At 42.5% G+C, this 19851-nt stretch overlaps 1 protein-coding gene across 2 annotated transcripts; it reads left to right on the plus strand.

Moving 5' to 3' along the window:
* Positions 1–505: 505 nt before the first annotated feature.
* Positions 506–19618, plus strand: SAG (S-antigen visual arrestin). 2 transcript variants are annotated; one of them, XM_075760855.1, is made up of 15 exons: positions 506–2021; positions 3997–4151; positions 4713–4773; positions 4859–4903; positions 5189–5382; positions 6324–6383; positions 7504–7571; positions 7767–7902; positions 8221–8305; positions 9574–9646; positions 10541–10678; positions 10993–11070; positions 11951–11974; positions 12380–12444; positions 18858–19618. In XM_075760855.1, exons 2-15 carry the CDS (start codon positions 4053–4055, stop codon positions 18899–18901), a joined length of 1170 nt encoding a protein of 389 aa, XP_075616970.1. In that variant the 5' UTR covers positions 506–2021; positions 3997–4052; the 3' UTR covers positions 18902–19618. The 2 variants fall into 2 exon arrangements, with proteins under 2 accessions (XP_075616970.1, XP_075616971.1); XM_075760856.1 differs by having other exon boundaries at positions 12380–19618.
* The last annotated feature ends 233 nt before the right edge of the window (positions 19619–19851 follow it).

Raw genomic sequence — 19851 nt, forward strand, 5'->3', positions numbered from 1 at the left:
TGACCTTGGTTACTGCAGAAAAGCAGATCGCTGAATGACAAGTCAGCATGATGAAAGATTATTGGGAGATTAACGTAATAAAAACTCTGCAGGCTCTGCTGAGGAGGATCAGAATGGGTTTAGGATGTTTATAATTTAGGCTGTTAGACTTGTATTTTTCTACAACATGGACACAGATCTTACACAAAGGGCTTTGTTTTGCTGGTTGATGCTGTTACAAAGTAGGTTAATAATACTCGAGGATAATGGCTAGTTAGCTAATACCTTAAGCATTTTAGATTAAAATTCCTTAGGACTAAGTTATGTAGGAGATTCTAGTGACCAGTTTTAGCTTTTTTTCTATATTTTATTTGTTTACTTTTATTGCCCCCTTTTCTACTGCAACCTGCAGAGGGAAGAAGAGAAAATTAAGGTGATGGCTGTTGCAGTGTTTCTCTGCTAAAGGTGGAGCTGCCCTTCAGGTGGTTTGGAGGGGGTGGGTGGGCATCTTTCTCTGGACATAAGGGCATGTTGGGAAGCGTGTTACAGAGAAGCTGCTTCCGAGCTCCTCTGAAGATGTTTGCAATGGTGCATGTACCTACACCTCCTGGGCCCTCAGAGGAGTAGCAGGTACAACAAGAAAGCTCATTAGTCTCCTGAAGGACTAGTAATTTTGCAGTGGCAGTAGTACGAACTCTTAACAAAACCATCTTTCTCTGTTTTGCACTGTGTGACAATAGAATGCGTTGATTTTGTGGGTTAATTTCCGAGGTCTCTTCCCTACTTCCTACAACCAGGATCTGGCTTTCCTTCAGGAACACAGGCATGTGAGTTTCTGTGGTTTAGGGCTGGCTGGTTTGTGTTTGCCAGTGTTGATTAAACAGAGTAGTGATTAAGCTCTCTAAATAATCCACCTCCAGTTAATAAAACGTTGCTGGAATTTGGAAAACACTGAAAGAGCTGAGGAACACTGGTTCTGTGTTCTTTTTTTTTTTTTTTGGAATAATTTGTGTACCCAGGCCACTATATTCAGGCAAATGTTGGTGATTGTTTGCAAAAAGCAAGCTGATTTGTGACTGCAAGATTGCCTGAGATGGAGGGTGCTGTTCAGACTGGCGAGTGGAGAGGATATCATGTGATCTTTCTAATAAAGCTAACAGATGTAGCCCAGAGGAAAGCTACAGCTGTTTATGCAGCTTGCAAGCCAAAAATTACACAGATTTTTGTGCATAATATCAAGACCGAATTCATGGCGGGGGGGAGCAGCTATTCTTGGGATATTCATGAACAGAAAAGCTAAATTGATTGAAATATCTGTTAATATGTCTTAAATCTTAGATGTTGTGCCTCACTCTGTAAGTAAATTAAGGAGGGGGGGTGTACTAGCGAGCAACATGTTGTTTTGCATCAGCATGCCAATGGGATGTTGGTGGAGCAATAACAGACAAACTGCTTGGTGATTATGAAAATAATACATTGTTCTCAATGTTTGGTAGTCTTTCATAATGGCATCTATTTATAGAGACTTGGTTTGGTGTTTTACATACTCCCTCTTTCATAAATGGCTCTTGTCTGTTCAGCTTCTTATCAGGCTAGATGGCTTGCAGCCTTAGGAAGGAGAAGATGGAGAAAGAGCTTAATAATAAAGCTGCTTTCAGTAACCATCCTGTTCTATGTAAGTCTGTAGTCCTTACAAAGTGCGCGAGTATGACATTGTACACCTTTTCACTGACGATCTGAGCTTCCTTAGGTAATGCTTTATATTGCTGACTTAACCACTTTCCAGTTGAATCTTACCCCAGGTACAATATTTGCTCTTGGAGGGGGATTAATTCTTGAAATCCTGGATGGACGCAACTAGATACGTGCTTCCAAATCCCCTACAAATTGTCTTCCTTGTTTGCTAAGAGGTTAGTGATTTCCTCTGGTAGACACGAAGAAGCGTAGGACACGGCTGTGTGGGAAATTCTTCTGTCTTCAGTGGTGTAGGAGTTCACGTCTTTGTCCTGTGGCAGCTCCTGTGGTGTTTGGAACACAGCAAGGTATTTAATGTTATTTGCTGGTTTATTTGGGTCTACAGCATGAGTAGGGTGTGTGTTCAGCAACAAATAATATCCTGGACTTGGAAAACTTACCTGTGGTTCATAAAAACAGAAATGCTTAAACATGTGTAAGGTCTGTCTAATCTCTACCTTACACTTTTTCCAGCTTTCTAAGAAGGGAAATACTTCCTTTTTTTACTGTCTGTTGCGTGCAAATAGGCCCTAGAAACTGCTTCTACCCTTGAAATAGTTTTAAAATGGGAAAGCAAGCAGAAAAATAGAATGGATGAGAACTGCAAGGACAGTCATATACTGTCACACCAGTGGTCTAATGCAGTATGCTCATTCACACAGGTCCAATAGGGAGAAGTGTAAGAATAGGGCACCTGCAGCGTCGTCCTTTCCTGATGCTGCTCCTCAGCTTCAGGCTTTTACAGGGTGAAGGTTGCACCTGGATCATCCTGTCTGACATCTGCCAAAAGCCTTTTCCCTGTGAACACGTCTAATCCTTTGAATCGATTCATATCGGTGACTTCCAGAGCCTTCTGCAGCAACGTGCTGTACTGCTGAATCTTGCGTTAGATTGGGAAATGCTTCACTTTATTTTTAATTTGCTGTCTGATCGTTTAATTGGATGCTGCTTTTTTGTGACTTACGACAAAGTGAAAAACTAATCTCTCTTCGCTTTGTACCACTTGGGTTTTCTGGACGTCTCTTGTGTCCTTTTGGTCCCTTTTTTTAATTTTTGGTTTTTTTCTGTCCTCTTGAAGAATCTCATTCTATCTGTTTTTTCCTTGGGTACAAGCTGTTTCCTACTCCTGGTTATACTTGTTACCTTTCTGGGTTGGTGACTGGACTGTTAGATTCTTAAGGTCCATTCTGTTTTGAGTTCAGTGATACCCTGTAAGTAATGGGTTGCATTTGGTTCTGATTTAGGAAAATACGGTAGGACAGATGAGTTCTCGTTTTGGGTTTGATCTGACTCCTTAGCAATACATACCACCTTTCTAGGTCTTAGGCTGAGCGTGCTGTATCCAAGATGCGGATATGTAAGGGGTTCTGAAATTGCATAAATGGCATTGTCTTATGTTCTTGATTTATTTTCTAATAACTTCTCTGCTTATGTCAAGGCATTCTTCCTAAGTGATAACAAGTAGAACTGTGCATGTCAGACTATAGTTGTATTTTTTTCAAGTGCAATGCTTTTCACTTACTGTGATGAAATATATGGTATTTCATGACCTATCCAGCCTGCATTGTGAAGCAGTCATCCAACCTAACGTAGACAGTTTTATTTTTGGGAATCCAGAATAGCTGTGTGTCTGTGGGCAGGCTGTTCACTCCTTATCTAGGTTTCCTTCCATTCATTCAAGGATATTCTTTATAGCAAATTTCCCAGGACAGATGATGCTGTGCTGTTTTATACTTGCAATGGTAAAAAACCCCCAAAAGTCCAGAAAGTAACCAAGCCCCATCATGTATTGATATTCTTTATTTCTTACACTTTATTTCATTAATAATGAGATTACCTTCCTTCTTATCTCATGACAATTTAAAGCCTCTGATGACAAATCTAGAGACACAGTTTTAAAATTGAGGTACCTTGTGTTGATCAGATTACCTTTACCTGTACTCTGGCAGATTTCTTCAAAAATTACTCTCCACAAACCTCTCTGCAAAAGCCAAGCTATCCCTTCCCCTCCAGATTTTTCTATTAGTCTACTAATTTTTTGATATGAATTAAAAGGAGGTTTTGGTCTTTTGTAATAGTTCTGAAGAGCTGTTTTTAAATAAATGTGGGGGGAGGTTTAATGAAAAACTGCTAAAATGAAAAGAAACCCACATTCTGTGCTGTGCCTGGGTATCTGCTGAAATAGTCTTTTATAAACTATACATGGGAGTAGAATGCTTTACCCACCAGGTATAATTCCACTCTTATTTCCACCTTTTTTTTTTTTCCTGATATTTTTCCCAGGACGTTTTGGAGCTGAAAAGCTTCATTCACCCACAGTCACATACCTATCTTTGGCCATGAGCTGCCCTGAGTCACAAAAGACAGGGATGAGTGGGAAGAATGCTGGTTCTCCTCATAAACAAGTTATCTTCAAAAAAAGCACCCGTGACAAAGCTGTAAGTACCATAATAATGGGTTTATATGGGGGGTGAGTTTTACTTGCAGTCAGTTTGGAGACTTATTAGAAAGCTCTTTCCTGTCCCCTTCATTTTCTGCTGAAGAAGGACCGTGAGCTGTATTTAGTGCTAAGTTTGAGGAGATAACGTAAACAGTTTATAGGACAAGCTTTTCCTATATTACAGTACAAGAGGAAGGCAACTAGTCTCTCACTCCTCCTGGATTGTACCCCTGCTGGTAAATGTTTAAAACAAACCTGACTCATTGTCTTTCCAACCTGGTGGCACCAAAAATCTTTCTAGTTCTTTGTCCCATGCAGAAGTATTTCTCTTGTACTTTTGGGAGCTGATGTATATCAGGTCTTCAATTCTGATGTCCTGAAGCATGTGAATAATCCTGTTGAGTCTGGTGGGGATTGCATGTTTGCTGAAAAAAAAAATAAAATTCCAGTTAAATTGGAATTGTTCTGTTCTCTAAAAGATTTATAGCTTTCTGCTGTTCTCCCCCTCAACACACAACCATCAACACTCTGTAGTTCAGCCATTGTCATCTCCCTACAGCTGACCATCTACCTGGGAAAACGGGATTTCATTGACAACATAGGGAATGTGGAACCAGTAGGTAAGTCCACAAGGATATGTGCTGCCCTTCCTGCTCTGTCACCCCTGATTATCTTCTGTTCATCTTATTTATTTTTTCCTTTCAGATGGTGTTGTATTGGTGGATCCTGCAATTATCAAGGGGAAAAAAGGTTTGAGGTTTTATGCAACATGTTTCAGAGATTTACTTCTCTTTTGAAGTGAGATGCTAAGATAGAACCTTTTTGTTGTTTTAAGGGTAAAAATGTAGCTCTCTTGCCCAGTGAATGGGCTTCTTACTCAATATAATGTATGCTCTTACATGTGGTGTGAATACTGAGTTATACAACAGCGTCAAAATGGGTTTCTCTGGCCCTCTAGTGCAAGAGGATTTACATCCCACCCAGGCTGCGCTGTTAGCCTGCTGCATGCTTTACCTGTCATGTGCTTTTCTCCAGTGTATGTGTCCCTGACCTGTGCTTTCCGGTATGGCCAAGAAGACATTGATGTGATTGGCCTCACCTTCCGACGGGACCTGTTCTTCTCTAGGGTCCAGGTGTACCCACCTGCTGACAAGCCAGAGTCTCTCTCCCACTTGCAGGAATCTTTGCTAAAGAAGCTGGGGAAAAATGCTTATCCCTTTTTCTTTACAGTAAGTATCTCATAAGAGAGTCTGGCTCTCTTCTCCTTGTCTGTTATTACCAGGCTACTGAGACCTGATGATGGCCTGAAGACAGGGATTAATAGTGAATTTGTGTTATGCAAAGTTCTAATTTTGAGTGACAGGCAATGTACCTTTTCTTTTCTTGCTATCTTAAATGGTAAAGTGCAGGAAGATCCTAACTGCATGTGAAAAATGCTTTCCTTGAAAAGGCAAGGAAACATGCAATGGCTTTATGCTAGCAACAGCCCCATATAACCTTGTCTTCCCCATTCCTGAGGGGTTGGAATGCTTTATACCATTGCCCCAGTGCTCACAGAGGAAATGCCAAGTCCTTTCTCCTTAAAAATTGTATGGGTCAAGTAGATGAAAAGCTCTTTACCAGATGCTGTCAACAAATAACAGGTCATTGTCAAATTCTGATTCTGACAGGAAATGCTTCCAGTACTGTCAGTGACATGCCTTAGCATTCCCTAGAAGGATCCAGGTTTGAAACCCACATGCTCTGATGCAGCAACAAAGAAGTCTCTGAACGAGTTGGTACCTGCTGTAATGTTATTAACCACTCAAATACAATCTAGTGATCTTCAAACTGCTCGAGTCTGTAATGGGGTGTTAGCACTTGGTCTCCATGAGCTACTCTGCAGCCTTCCCAGTTGATGTCTAGAGTAGCAGACCCTGCCCAGACCAGGACTTGTTTTACACTCTCGGTTTTTGGGAATTTTTTAATCTCTCCTTGGCTAGTACAGTATTTTTGGAGAGAAGGATTTGTTTACACAAGGCAAGATAAGGTCCAGAACACAACAGTGTGTGACCTGTTGTCTTCAGGATTGCTTTGTATCTTTTTTGAGCAATGTGTTAATTGGAGTATTGCAGAGTTGGAAATCTTTGTAATATTGCTTTGGGGTATCTTTCTTTTCTTTCTTCTACAGTTTCCAGATTACCTGCCGTGTTCAGTCTGTCTGCAGCCTGCACCTCGAGATGTTGATAAGGTGAAACCAATGGGACACTTGTGCTTATCATGGTTGAGGAAAGTCATACGGAAACAGTCATGTGAATTTATTTGGCTAGCTTGAGAGTAAAATAAGGTGATGCTGGGGTTTACCGTGCTATGCCACAAATGTCAGGAACCTGATTTAAGAGCTACGTGTGTGTGTCACAGACTTGGAATTTAAGTCATCAGAATAAGAAAAGGAGTCTAGTCAAATAGCAGCAAGACTACAAAATCTGCAATGCTTATAGCTTCCTTAACAGTACCACATGATTTGTGGGTTGGCTGCACATAAAATGATTGTGGCTGTCAGGTTACGTGAGAGAAAAGGAGACCAAGTGCCTAAAACCTCATAGATCACTATAAATAGCATGTGTTAAGACCTACTTCTGAATTAAAAAAATGCAAAGAAGGGCTGGTTTGCACATGTGTGTAAACAAAACAAAAACCCTGGAGTAAAAGTCACCAGATAATGACATGTTCTGCAAGGTTTCTGACACAATTTAAAATATTCCTTTTATACTTCACTGGCTGCTCCTCTGAACAGCTGAGCTAGAGTTAACAACTGGGCAAAGTGGGGTGCAAGTTCTAGAATCCAGTGCCATAAGGGTAAGCTGTGTTTTCTGCCAAGGAATGGTATTCTGGCAAAAAAAAATCCCATATTGCTCTGTAGAGAGTTCTAAATAAAGGTCAGCTTGGTCTGATCAGCCCTTAGACATTGGGAAGTAAGAAGGCTGACCCTAAGTCAGATATTGGCATTACAAAGCCATTCAAAAATTCAGTTCAGAAACCCAAGGCAGACTGGAGAGCCTTGCAGGCTGATCAGTCTTATAACCTGCAGCATGCTGTGACCTCTGCAGCACTGCTCTCACAGAAAGCCTTTTAGGAGTAAGGATGTCATCTGCCAAAAGCTGGGAACTAAGCCTCATTTATCAGAAGCAGCATGGAACAGGTGGATGGTGCCACACCAGTTGGCAGGGATCTCTGTAATGGTAGGAGGCCAAAAGAATTTGCAGCTGGCAGGAATCTGGCAGTTTCTGGTGTATAGAAAAATATTTAAACATCTGCAGATGTTCTTGGCTTCTGATACTGGTTTCACAGCTGTCTTCTCTTTCTGGCAGAGCTGTGGGGTGGACTTTGAGGTGAAAGCTTTCTCAACAGAGAACGTGGAAGAGAGAATTCATAAGAGGTAACAGAATGTGTATGGCTCTCTTCAGTTTTGCTGCTCTTAAAGGGGGTGGGTGGTTCAGTAATGCACCTTGGTTGATTGTTCAGATGTGCCCCACTTGTCATTTGGCTTCTTGTGTGTAAGCACGTTTGAATGCAGGACTCCTGCCTCTGCCAACCACGAAGTGCCAACACGTTGTCCTCTGCTTCTTCCCAGGAACTCTGCACGTCTGCTGATCCGTAAGGTGCAATATGCTCCAGAAAAGCCAGGACCCCAACCTTGTGCGGAGACCACCTGGCAGTTCTTCATGTCCAACAAACCATTACACTTGAAAGCTTGCCTCAGTAAAGAGGTGAGGAGTTTGCCCCGGGGCTGTGGACATCATAGTATTGGTGTGCCAATGTGCGTTTTGCTGCCCAAAGCAGCTACTTTGTGTGTTACTCGGACAGTCTCAGCTGAGACTGACTTGGCCCGGCACTCAAGGGCTCTAATGTAATTTCTGTCAGTAGCTAATGTTAGGGGACACTGAGACCCTATTACAAGACACGTTTGAGGCTAAATAAGTCACTTATCTGGCCTCTGTGAGGAGATTTAATCTGGGGGAACTAGAGGGATTTAGGGCTTGGGAGAAGCCTGGCTGGATTTCTGAGCCATTTCAAATTCCTTCTAGGTGTACTACCATGGTGAGCCTATTCCAGTCACTATCACCATCAACAACAGCACAGAGAAAACAGTGAAGAAGATCAAAGTCCAGGGTATGTTTTTACTGTTACTTGGGATTCTTTGAGGGCTAGAAGACTGAATGGTGGGAGGGCTGAAAATGAGCCAGGATTTAGTGTTCGCAACAGCTTAAGTAGGCAGTGTGGGACAAGTCAGGAATTTGTCCCTCCACCCTATTGCAGTTTCTTTGCTGCTGATCAAGTGCAACACTGCAGCCTTTTTCCCGACTCACTGGTGCCTGAAATTAAGCCATTCAGGTAACCATGAATGTCCTCTCTAGTAAACAGAAAGAGTCTGGCACCTGCAGTGGGCAAGGCAGATGCTGTGGGGAAAAATCCACCTCTTTTGGGAGGCTGGTGGGAAGGGCTCCACTGTCAGCGCGATGCTCCTGCTAACTGTGGATGTGCCTAGGTTGCGTAGAATTTTGCCTGGGGTTTCAGAAACATCTGGCAATGTGAGAAACAGACACTCTGCCAGCGATGGTGTAATTTCTCCTGAGGAGGCTGAAGGCAGGAGCTGAGTTTCAGAGGAGTTTCAGTACTGTGTCTGTGTTTTTATTTGTGGCACTGCATGTTTTCTTCCCTCAAACCCTATTGCACTCGGACCTGTGGAAGACAGTCTGAGGGGTAAAGGGTGCGGAAGATAAGGGAAGGCAAGGAGGGAACAAAGTTGCTGAAGTTTCTACAAAACTCTATATTAGAGAACGCCAGTTCAGTGCTGGTCTTGGATGCACTGTCTGGTGATTCCCAAATATTTTTAGGCTGACATGCCTCTTTCAGGCTTAAAAAGACTTTGATTCCCAGATTCTCTCCTCATCAGTGTTTCAATCAGGATTACCCTACAGTTTTTTTGGTGTTTGATTGGAGAATACAAGCCATTTATTATCACAGGCTCTTCACCGTAGTTTGGTATCCAGTCTGCTTGATGATGGTGTCTCCTGAATGCAAACGCACAGGAGATACCAGTGACCAGAAATAAAAGTGGACATGTTTAGAGAGGAGGAGGGAGATCTTTATAATGGAGAGAGCAGACTCCCAGGGGAAACCATGGGTTACTGACTGTTTGTCATCTCCAAATCAAGGCTGGATGCCTTTCAGGGAAGATGTTTTTTGGCCCCTTTTATGCTGTTCATCTCTATCCAGGTCAGGCTGTTCCACCTGGTGGTCCCTTCAGGCTCTAAATGGATGGGTTTTCCTGCTGTACTCGTCATGTCTTCCATTCCCAAGTCTCAGGAGGGGGAGCAGCTATGTTGTTTCTGATGTGTATGCACAACTGATTGCCTGCTTTCCCCTTTCTCACTCAGTGGAGCAGGTTGCCAACGTGGTTTTGTACTCCAGTGACTACTATACCAAAGTGGTAGCTGCTGAGGAAGCGCAGTGAGTGAATGCTCTGCTTATCCCTTCCTGCTCCTTTTAATTACCCTCCTCCTCGGTAATGGGACGTACTTCTGGCTGTAGTCTAGCAGTTGCCTGCTGTTACAGTGTGCTCTCTCACCTTGTGTGTGTGTGTCCCACACCACCTGTACTCTCTGGATGCAGCTGGTCTCCTTTTCTCATAGCCAGCAGGTACCCTGCACCTTTTCTCAGAGAACAGGAGGAGGTTGCAGAAGAGAGGTTTTGTTTGAAGAGTAATTACCTACTAGAAAAACTTAGCAGGGACTGTGGAAGGCTCTCTATTGCTTGAAATCTTTAGAAATGCAACATTTTTCTGAAAGGTGCTGCTGTTTGAGTGGAAGTCATGGATGCTGTAGGTCAGACTTTTTCACGCTATTTCATTTGATTTCTTCTGGCCGTGGAAAGCCCGTGAAAACCTCAAGCTATTGACAGTGTGGAGAACCGCTTGCTCTTTTGCATTGCATTGGCAGTGCAGCGTTGAAGTTTGCTTTGTGAGGAGAGTTGGACACACCCAGACATGTTGTATTCTGGGTTTTTGCTCTGTAGCTTAGGGACATGTTTTCCATTGAGTACTGGTCTTCTATACTAGGATTTGTTTTGTCCTGCAGCATAGTTTGACCTACTTTAGAAGTCTGCCTTAATGCGAAATTAATCATTTTGTGCAAGTGCTTGTTCCTGTCTGCTGATTATAAAGGGACTTTTTCTGACTAGTTTAGATGTCTACATCTGCATTGTAGACAACTAAGTTTGGACAGATCCTTTTTCCACTCCTTTTGGATTGCTTTGTAATCTTGTTTTGAAATGCTCTTGGTTGGATGTGTAATGCAAATCAGAGAGTGTATCACTTTGCTTCTCTCATCTGTTGCTTATTTTCAGGGAAAAGGTGCAGCCAAACAGCAGCCTGACCAAGACACTGACACTTCTGCCATTGCTAGCAAATAACCGAGAGACACGGGAAATAGCTCTGGATGGAAAGCTAAAGGATGAGGATACCAACTTGGCTTCTAGTACCATGTGAGTAGAGTTTTAAATGGCCCTAGCTAGTGAAGTGTTATAAAGAAGATGGGAGGATGGAGGAGATACTCCTGTCAGGAGTTTGTACCTGTAAATGTGTGTCCAGATAGGTTAAATCACACAACTTAGATCTACCCATCGTATTCATTCAGGGTAAATAGTGATCATACATCTGGAGAGGTATTAGTTGTCCCTGAGGCTTGTCTGCCCTATCATTTTCAGGAGAATAGGATGTTCACCTGGTTCTTGCTCCAGCAATATATTGCATCTTTGTTGCTGCGCTGCCTAATGCTGCTGTCTCTTTTCTCTGGTAGTATTAAGGATGGAATAGACAAGACAGTGATGGGGATTCTGGTTTCCTACAAGGTCAAAGTGAAGCTCACTGTTCCAGGGTAAGAATAATAGACTTTCTGCTACATCTGGATAGAGATGAGGGGAAGGTGTGTACTTCATTGATGGGTGGAGAGGGGACAGGACAGTCCACTGTCAGAGAAAGGGCACACGTTGTAGGGTATTGGGCTCCCTTTAAAGCATAAACTGCCTGGAAATCAGTCTTAGCCTATCCAAGAACTCGTCCTGAGCCAGAGGGGTTGGGTTACCTTCCTTAGATATCATAGGACTTTACAGCTGAAGTATGAACCTCTAGTTTGCATGCCAATTTTTTTGTTTCAAAGCCTTAACTTATTTCATGAGAACTGAAGTGAAACTTTATGCGAGCCTTTGTTGACGTTCTTGTTCTCCCAGAGCAGAAGGTAGAGACATCTGCCTGAGAGTCATAAATACTGTAGCTCAGGTTCTGTACTGAGCCAGCTTTCTGGGAGAAGCTGATGTTATCAATTTGAGCTAGTTTCCAGCATACAGTGCAAAGGAGGACAAGGATAAGTCTGGTGATAGTCACTGTTTACATGTGTATTTCATTCATCTGTCCTTTCTAGTATAAAAATGAGTCAATGATTTGCCTAAAGTGTGATAAAATGACTGCTGCCTTCTGTGGTCCTCCAGTTGCTCTTGTCCTTTGGCTCTTGGAAAAGGAGTCATGCCCAGCACTTGGTCAGGAGTCCAAAAACTTAAACTCTTTCTCCACGGGAAGGACATGAAAAATGAAACTTACCATTTTTAAAAACAAGTTTATGGCCACAAGTTGTAGCAAGTGCAGAAGAGTGTATGAGGAAGGTCGTTTTAATAGTCGACCAATAAAACAGCATTTGGTAGAGCACCAGAATGGAAAGGCACTAAAAACGCTTGTGTTTTTCTCCTTGTTTTGCTCTGTAGCATGCTGGGAGACCTCACTTCCAGGTAAATGTCATCTTCCTTTTCAGACCATACAGTTGTAATTGTTAATTGGTCTTTTTACCCTCTTTCCTGCCTCCCTAAAAAAACCCCAAAACTATACCCTAGTCTAATTGAAATAAGGTCTGTGCATTCAGCTGCGAAAATGAAGCAATTACAAAAATATCTGTGACTTTATGTACATGCAAGTACATTCAGCACATAATAAACTAAGTTTATTAAAGTGGATATGCCTGGGATATTTGTGGAGAAATCGGAGTTTAACTCTTTCAGGGAAAAATTATGATTAGAAAAAGATGAAAGAATGGGTGAAGCTGGAGTTCAGGGCTTCGGCTTGCCTGAGGTGGGAAGGGAACTGAACCAGGCCTGAATGGAGCTGTGGATCTGATGTGTTCTCTCTTCTCCCCAAAGTGAAGTGGGCACAGAGCTGCCGTTCCGTCTCATGCACCCCAAACCCGAGGAGAGTAACCCAGCAGGTCAGTCATGCCTGGTTTTTGCCTTTCTTTAACAGACTGACTTGAAATCTTACCATTGCAAGGCTTATAAGCAATTTGTTCTACAGGAAGCCTTTAGAATCAACAAGACTCCAGTATAAGGACTGCTCTGTTTGTGTGTATATGTATATCTCAACTTTAAGGCACAAAATAACAGGGAGAAGGAATGCTGAGATGGGAGAAGGTGGAAATGGGTCATGTTCCCTTTTTGTCTTTCATCTATGGAATCAAAACTCAAAGTGCAGGGGCTTGAGGAAGCATCACACAGTTAAATCTCATGACTGCTGTGCAAAGTGTCCTGAATGAAGTGGTCAGCAATTCCCAGCCAGATTCCAACATAGCAAACAAGAATCTGTCACAGAAAACACCTGAGACACATGAACATTGTAAAAAGCAAAATACTTTTAAGCAAAGTTAAGAGGGGATAAAACTTGTTTATGATTTTAGAGTCCCCTTTATCTTGATGTGGCATTGGCCATGGTGTCTGTGGTGTTGCCTTGCTGTTCAGTGGGTATCTGAGAGGAACATCTCTTCAGAGTGAGGTCAGCAAATGAAGTGTGGGAACTTTAAAGCAGTGTAAGGAACTAGTCTTCCCCAGGCATGTGAAGGCTTGGAATCAGATGCCAAAACTGCAGGCTGTCTTGAGCATCTGTGTTCTCCTCCCACTTCCTCCGGGCCTGGCTGGCTCTGTTCTCTAGTGGTGAACATACAGAAACAGCAAGGTGCTCGCACTAAATCAGGAGCTCCCGTACAGCATCTGAAGCAGCTATGGGACACAAAACATAGATGCCATGTTCTATACTGGCAGCATTAGAGAGGGGTGACTTTAGTCCTTATTGTGTGAAATTGTTGGAGGAATCACATGTGAGCGATGAGAAGAGACTGGTGATCCTCTCCACACTCAGTTGCTCTGGTTGGGAATCATTGTTTGCTAATTATGGATGTGCTGCAGTGGACAAAGGTAGGTTTCTTCCCTCCTTTTTGAGAATTGCACTCTCACTTGCACTGGCAAAATGCTTGTGAGCTGTGCCAGCAGGGCCTCTCAGCGCAGATATAGAACATGCTCATAGGAGAAGTTTTCTCTGTGTGTTACACCCCCATCAGAGTAGTGCAATGAGTCTAGGAAGCACCTTCAGAACAAATACATGAGGCCTATTCCCCTCTTGACCCCTTTCTGCTGTGGCCGCAAAGGAGACAGCCACATCTTTGAGGATTAGCAACAGGACGCCCCACAGCAGCATGCAGCCCAAAGCTGCTTCTGGCTGGCCTCTGCGGTGGGAATTGGGTCCTCAGGGTTGGTCCATAGGACTAATAATACTGGCTCATCTTGGAGAAGCTGCTGTGAAGTGCGTTTGTCTGATGGTGTGCCTATGCTATGGGTTTCACTTTATGCTGAAGGGCAGTGAAGCTCTGCCAGCAAAACACTGGCATTGCTGCACATTTGTTCATTATCTCAAATGTGTGACGCATTGTGGGAGAGCCGTTTTGGCAAGGGTCTTCTGTCTCTTCTGGTAGCTTGTACATACCGGAGGCTTTCCCTCTGCCTCTCCTGCAGCAGTCCCCCTGCCCAGGAGCTTGGTGAGGGGCTGGGACTGGCACTAGTGCCCTCAGGAGCGGTGGCTGGTGAGGGCCATCTAGTGTCTGTGGGGAGGGGTGCTGGTCCAGCAGCTCAGGGCTACAAAACCTGCAGCTTTCATCCAGACGGAGAAAAGCTTGAAAATGTCAAATGAAGATTGTCCAAAGGCTTAGGCAACTGTAAAGAATTTGATGGTTTCAGAATGTTGTGAATTTTTTTTGTGTGACCTTTTTTGGTGTTAACAATGTCGCAACCCCCTTCTTATTACTAATGCTTCAGGCAGATAATTTTGGCAGAAGTATTTATAATATGAAGAAAAATCGAAGTCAGTCAGTTCTCCCTTCTAAGATCATTTCAAAGGACAGCTGATATACTCCTTTATATAGTACACTCAAAAGGATGTGGGTAGAAGACTTTACGAGGGAAATGGAGAACTGTAATATTTCTCAGATTGCTTCCCCCAACACATCCTCTTACCAAAGGCACAGCCCACGTATTGTTTGCTACATCAAAGTCTTCTAGGAGCTTGCTGTCAGAAGACAGATATGGTTCATGCATTTTGTACAGATGGAAATTGCAGGTTTCTTAAAAATTGAAGAAAATACAGGTAGTTTCAGAAGCTGTCCCATGGGAAAGCCTTACAAATGGTTAACTTGAGAAATAAATGCTTTCTCGTAAAAAAAAAAAAAAAAAAAAAAAAAAAAAGATACTGTAACATAACAGAAAATTCCTCTGAAGCCTGCATAGCTGACTTGATAACTGTGCTGGAATGTGGTGTCTGAGCTCATTACAGGGAATAAAACAGCCTCCCATATGAAGCTGGTAAACTAAAACTCTTTCCGGCTTTATTTGCTGGTAGTTTTCCATGCCCTGTGCCTAATCACTCTTTCCAATTGTGCGTTTGTGCTTTTTAAATTTTTATTGTACCACCTTAGTTCAACTTTGAGAAACAAAATGTGTTTCATTAGTGAAATACCATCTAATTTGGAATCAAGTGAATCAAGACTTAATTGCAGAGATGGAGCTTCAACAAACAGTGTTTAGACTCTAAGGCCCCAAAAGATGGAATTTTTCTTTGTTGGCTTGTTCAGCAGCCTCTGCAGTGGGTGTAGGCAGGGGTGCATGCACAGGGAATTTTGAGATCACTCCTTATCTTCTTTTTCCGTTGCCTCTTTGTTTTTACTGATGAGTCAGTAGTAACCAGTTTGCTTATTGCACCTCCCTGCTTACTTGACTGTCACTTCATCTTAAGACACATCTGGGAGAAGAGAAAGAAGTCAAAGCAACCATCTTAGAGAGTCAAAGCTAAAGTGGGATTTAAAAATGCTACGAATTATGATTTCTTCCTTGCACTGGAATAATATCCTTTTCCCTGCTCTAGCCAAGGTGACTTATGGCAAAAGTAAATAAAATGTGTAGTATCAGTATATTTAATCATGCAGGGCTGATTTGAGTGTAGAAAACCTCAGAAAGATAAGCTTCCCAAGAACATGGTTTAATTTTTTTAGGCCCAAGCTGAGGCAAGTGTGATCAATTGCTGTGTGCTTTATTTTACAGGAGATTGCCCTTTTTGTTTGTTAGTGAGCTCTGAAGCATTCATTGCTCAGTAAAAAGTGGGTCTGCCAGAGTGCATGGCTATTGCAGATTGCTTGCTCTTTCTTTCCTGTGCCTGGAGGAGACAGAAAAAGAACAGCTTGCTAGCTACCTTTCCTTTCCCGTGTTTATTTAAAGCTTCCTTGTCTTGGGCTTCTTGTAGGCCAGCATTTGCATGTTTCATGTGTGCTGCTTTTGCAACTGGTTTTGGACCCATGTGGTTCACAGGTGGTTATTTTTAGGCGAAGCAGCTCCTGTCACATTGGCAGTCTGTCTTTTCCGCCTGTTGACAAAAATGGATAGAGATCTGTTTCTTTTAAAGATAGATTCAAACTGGGCTGCGTCTCTTCATGCTTCCAAGACCTTTCCCAGTCAGCAGTTAGCCCAGAAGCTCCTGCTGGGTTTTTCTCAAGGCTGTGGTCTCAGCGTGAGTTCTTTGGTCTGGGGTTTTCCTGCCCTTCTCCTGATGTTTTACGTTTGGTGGGCCTGTGTCTTGGACACTGGCCTTTGTTTTGGCTGTTGTTCAACAAATGGTCATTTATGTGCTCCCTTGTTAAACTTGCACAAAGGGGCCAGTTTCAAGAAACCCATAAATGCTTTGTCCCTTTTATATTAAAGCTATACCTGCCCTGTATTGGTATTGTAATTTTCAGAGATTAGTGTATTTTTTAAGCACTTTAACATCTTGAAAAACAACACAGACTACTCCCTCTTCCCCCCCCCCCCCTAAAGTTAAGAGAGGTTAAAAGCAAGCTTATAATGAAAATTACCATATGCCACAACTTTAATTATACGGAATCATTTCATGGCCACATAATAAAAGCTTACAGAAAGCCCTCTGCAGAGAGTATGATGACATTCTGGAGCCTTGTTGATCCTTGAGCACAGCCCCCTCCCATCCCAACCCTCAAAACAATTGCTGGGATGCCAGTTTAAAAAAAGAAAAAGTCTACCCATTTTCAGGTTCCTGAGAGTTTTTCAATGTTACAATGTTAAATAAGCCACAGGACAGCAGGAGAACTGTGTGGAATGGGCCTGACTCCTGCTAGGGTGCTAACGTAGCCATTTAACAAGCCACATGTTAGTATAGCGGCCTGAAGGTAGAGTAGAGCATCTTTTAATATAATTGTACATCTGAGGTATATGATAAGCATTCCTCTACTGCCACACTACCTATGTATTGATTCTGTAAGCATTTATCTGACAGTAAAGTATGTGCCCAACTGAACCAATATCTGTTTTTCTCCCCTCAACCCATTTTGTAAAATTGACTTCAAAGAGCATTGGTGGGTATCTCATTCAGCTTCACCTGCATTGCTGATGTCACTGTTCCCATAGTAATGAATGTGTTTCAAAGAGGAAAAGAGAACAGACTGTTTAAAGAATAAAAAGTGGAGGAAAAATTAAATGAGAATGATGCTTTCTGTGTTGGAAAGTTTTTAAAGTTCTAAATATTCATTTTACATCCATTTCAATTGAGCATGTATGCCCTGGGACTTTCCAGGCTTCATCTTGGCTTCTGTGAGTTGAGGAAACCATCCTTTCTGAGTCTGGATAGATACCATCGTGAATGTCTTTACACGATCCATCCTTTGAGGCATTTTGGCTAGAGTGGCCCCGTTTGGCACACTTTTAATGCTGACTTTTCTGGCAGTGCTAGTCACCACTCATTGCCCTTGATTTCAGTGTGCGTTGTGGGTGGGAATTCTCCAGGTAGCGAGTTATCCAGTCACTGAAGCATCCCAGATCCCTGACGACTTCTGTAGAATGATGGCCTAGGTGTGCTTTGCTCCCTGACTTAAACTCATGAGAAGTTAAGCCAGTGAAGTGACTGTTACTTGCTAAAGATAAAGTAACCATGAGAACAAAAAACCATCCCTGCCCCCATTTCATCACTGCAATACAGCCTGTTCTGCTTATTTTAGGCTGTGCTGAAACAGCTTCCAAGGAATCCTGCTACCAAGCGGGATTCGTTATGGTATGGTTAGCAAAGATCCCATTAAAGAAACACAAGTGCCAAAGGTCTCGGGATTGTATTTAGGGAATTCAGGAGTATTGCCTCAAGTGCCTAACCCATCTAATGAGACCACCTAGGCCTTTCTGTATTCTGACCTCTGTTTGATTTTAATACCTTCATGTTTATTGAACAAGGACATCATCTTCTCATCAGCTGACAACTTAAATCACAGTGACAGACCAATTAAGGCTAACATCATGTCACGCAAGCACTGTCATCTGCATAGAAGTGTACGCACAGATGTCTCTCACAGCTGTGACCGCAAGCAAGCATAAATGGCAAAATCTGTCTTTGTTTCTCAGCCCTTCTAATGTCTTGGGCAACGTTGCTAGAGCGCTTTTCCATTCAGGAGATCGAGTTTTGCTTCATCAGGTGCATGTACACACATTTTGAGACTTTCTGCAATTCTCCTGTATTGCTGCAAATCCTACTGTTTGTCAGTGTTTTGTCAGTTTATAATTTTTTGCTGGCTTCAGCATCCACTGTTCTAATTACTTGGTTTGTCTTTTTTTCTTCCTTTACTGCATGCTGATGATTGCAGGGAAGGATGGGTAAGTTTCTTTTAACATTTCACATTCTAGCTGCAGTTGTGCATTGAGTCTTTGAAAACTTCTCAAAATTGTCTGAAAATTCACAGGGTTCACGGGGTATGAACGAAAATCCAAAGTAAGTTACTGTGGCTTGACAAATGACTGCTATCAGTTGAACAGCAATGACTGACCATGTGAAACTAGCTTAAGAGAACATGTTTTTCCTCACAGTTGGAGGGAGGGGCGTGTTTCTGGTCAGCTGATGCTCTGTAGCTCTAAGTTTCAGGAACTCAATAGGTTTGACCACTTACCCCTATTAGTACAGAAGTGATAAGGATGAAAGATTTCACATTTTATTACTAGACAAAGACCCTTTCAGGCTGCAGACTATTCAGCTAGCTGATAAATATTTAGCTGGAATGGACATGATTTGGTACAGGTGAAAACCTCCTCAGTTTGTGTCCTGACTTGCTCAATCGACTGCTTTTCACACCAGCTAGAATACCACCAGTGAAGATGGTGCCTGTGGGAACATGGTCTGAATCCCTTTGAAGACAAAGGAAACATCACCAGAATCTGCTCCGGGCAGATATCTTCCTCCTATATGTTGCCTTTAGTCTGCTGGTATAAAAAAATTGCTAACATCATTTTGAAAGACTTGTGTTTCTTCCATTTACAGCGAAGCAGAGCTGGTATTTGAGGAGTTTGCTCGTCAACAGCTAAAAGATATGCTTGATGACGAAGACAAGAATATGTCCTCAACTGACGAGTGACTAAAAGAACAAGCTGCCAGAGAAGCTGTGTAGTCTGGCATCAATTAGAAATTTAGGACCTAGGTTTCTAGTAAACTGCATGTTCGCAGTGCATGCGTGCTCCTTCCAGGGATCAACTCTGAGATCAATGGACATAAAATCATGAATATCTATTGCTTATTAAAAGTTTCAGCTCTAGAAGAATGTAGTAAACTGAAAAGCTGATGCTTACTCAAGTTACCAGAGGAGAACAGGAAGGCTGCTGTGCCATGACATCTGCTAATAAAAAGGATGGTTGCTTTCACTGCTGGTGAGAGCTTAAATGATGGTTGGTGCAGCCTGCCTGGACTTACTTGGTGTCAAAGAGTCTCCGACTTTGAAATGCTAGTGAGCCAAGTCCTAGTCTGGAAGACTGGCTTGCAGACTTTTGTGATTCGTTGAAGTTTCTCAGCAGACTGTACAAAACTGATTTTATTTCTTTTTGGTTGCTTTTGTGTTTATGCTTTATCAAACTCACCTAGTGCATATCCTCAGTGCTTGCACTGTTCCCCTGTGTGGCTTAGATCTACTTTCTGTACCATTAAATGTCTTGCAAGTCATCTTCCACAGCGGCTATAATGCTGAGGTACTATGTCAGCTTTCTAGCAATATGCTTAACAACCACGTTATTAAAGATGAGAGAAATGTGCACTGTCCATGAATTCCTTAACAAATCTCCCTATATACAACCCAAACATAGAACTGCTAGTCCAGACTGATCCTATATTTAATCTAGTTTCCTGTCTGCAACAGTGCTTCAAAAGAGGGTGCAGTAAAAGTAAGGAGGAAATTATGGGGCAGCCTGCCCTGAGGAGCCTTTTCCAACATCAGTCTGCCAGAGGTTGGTTTATGCTCTGAGGAATGAGATGGTATTCTGCAAAC

Source organism: Balearica regulorum, chromosome 9, assembly GCF_011004875.1.
Source record: "Balearica regulorum gibbericeps isolate bBalReg1 chromosome 9, bBalReg1.pri, whole genome shotgun sequence".
NCBI classification, from domain to species: Eukaryota; Metazoa; Chordata; class Aves; order Gruiformes; family Gruidae; genus Balearica; species Balearica regulorum.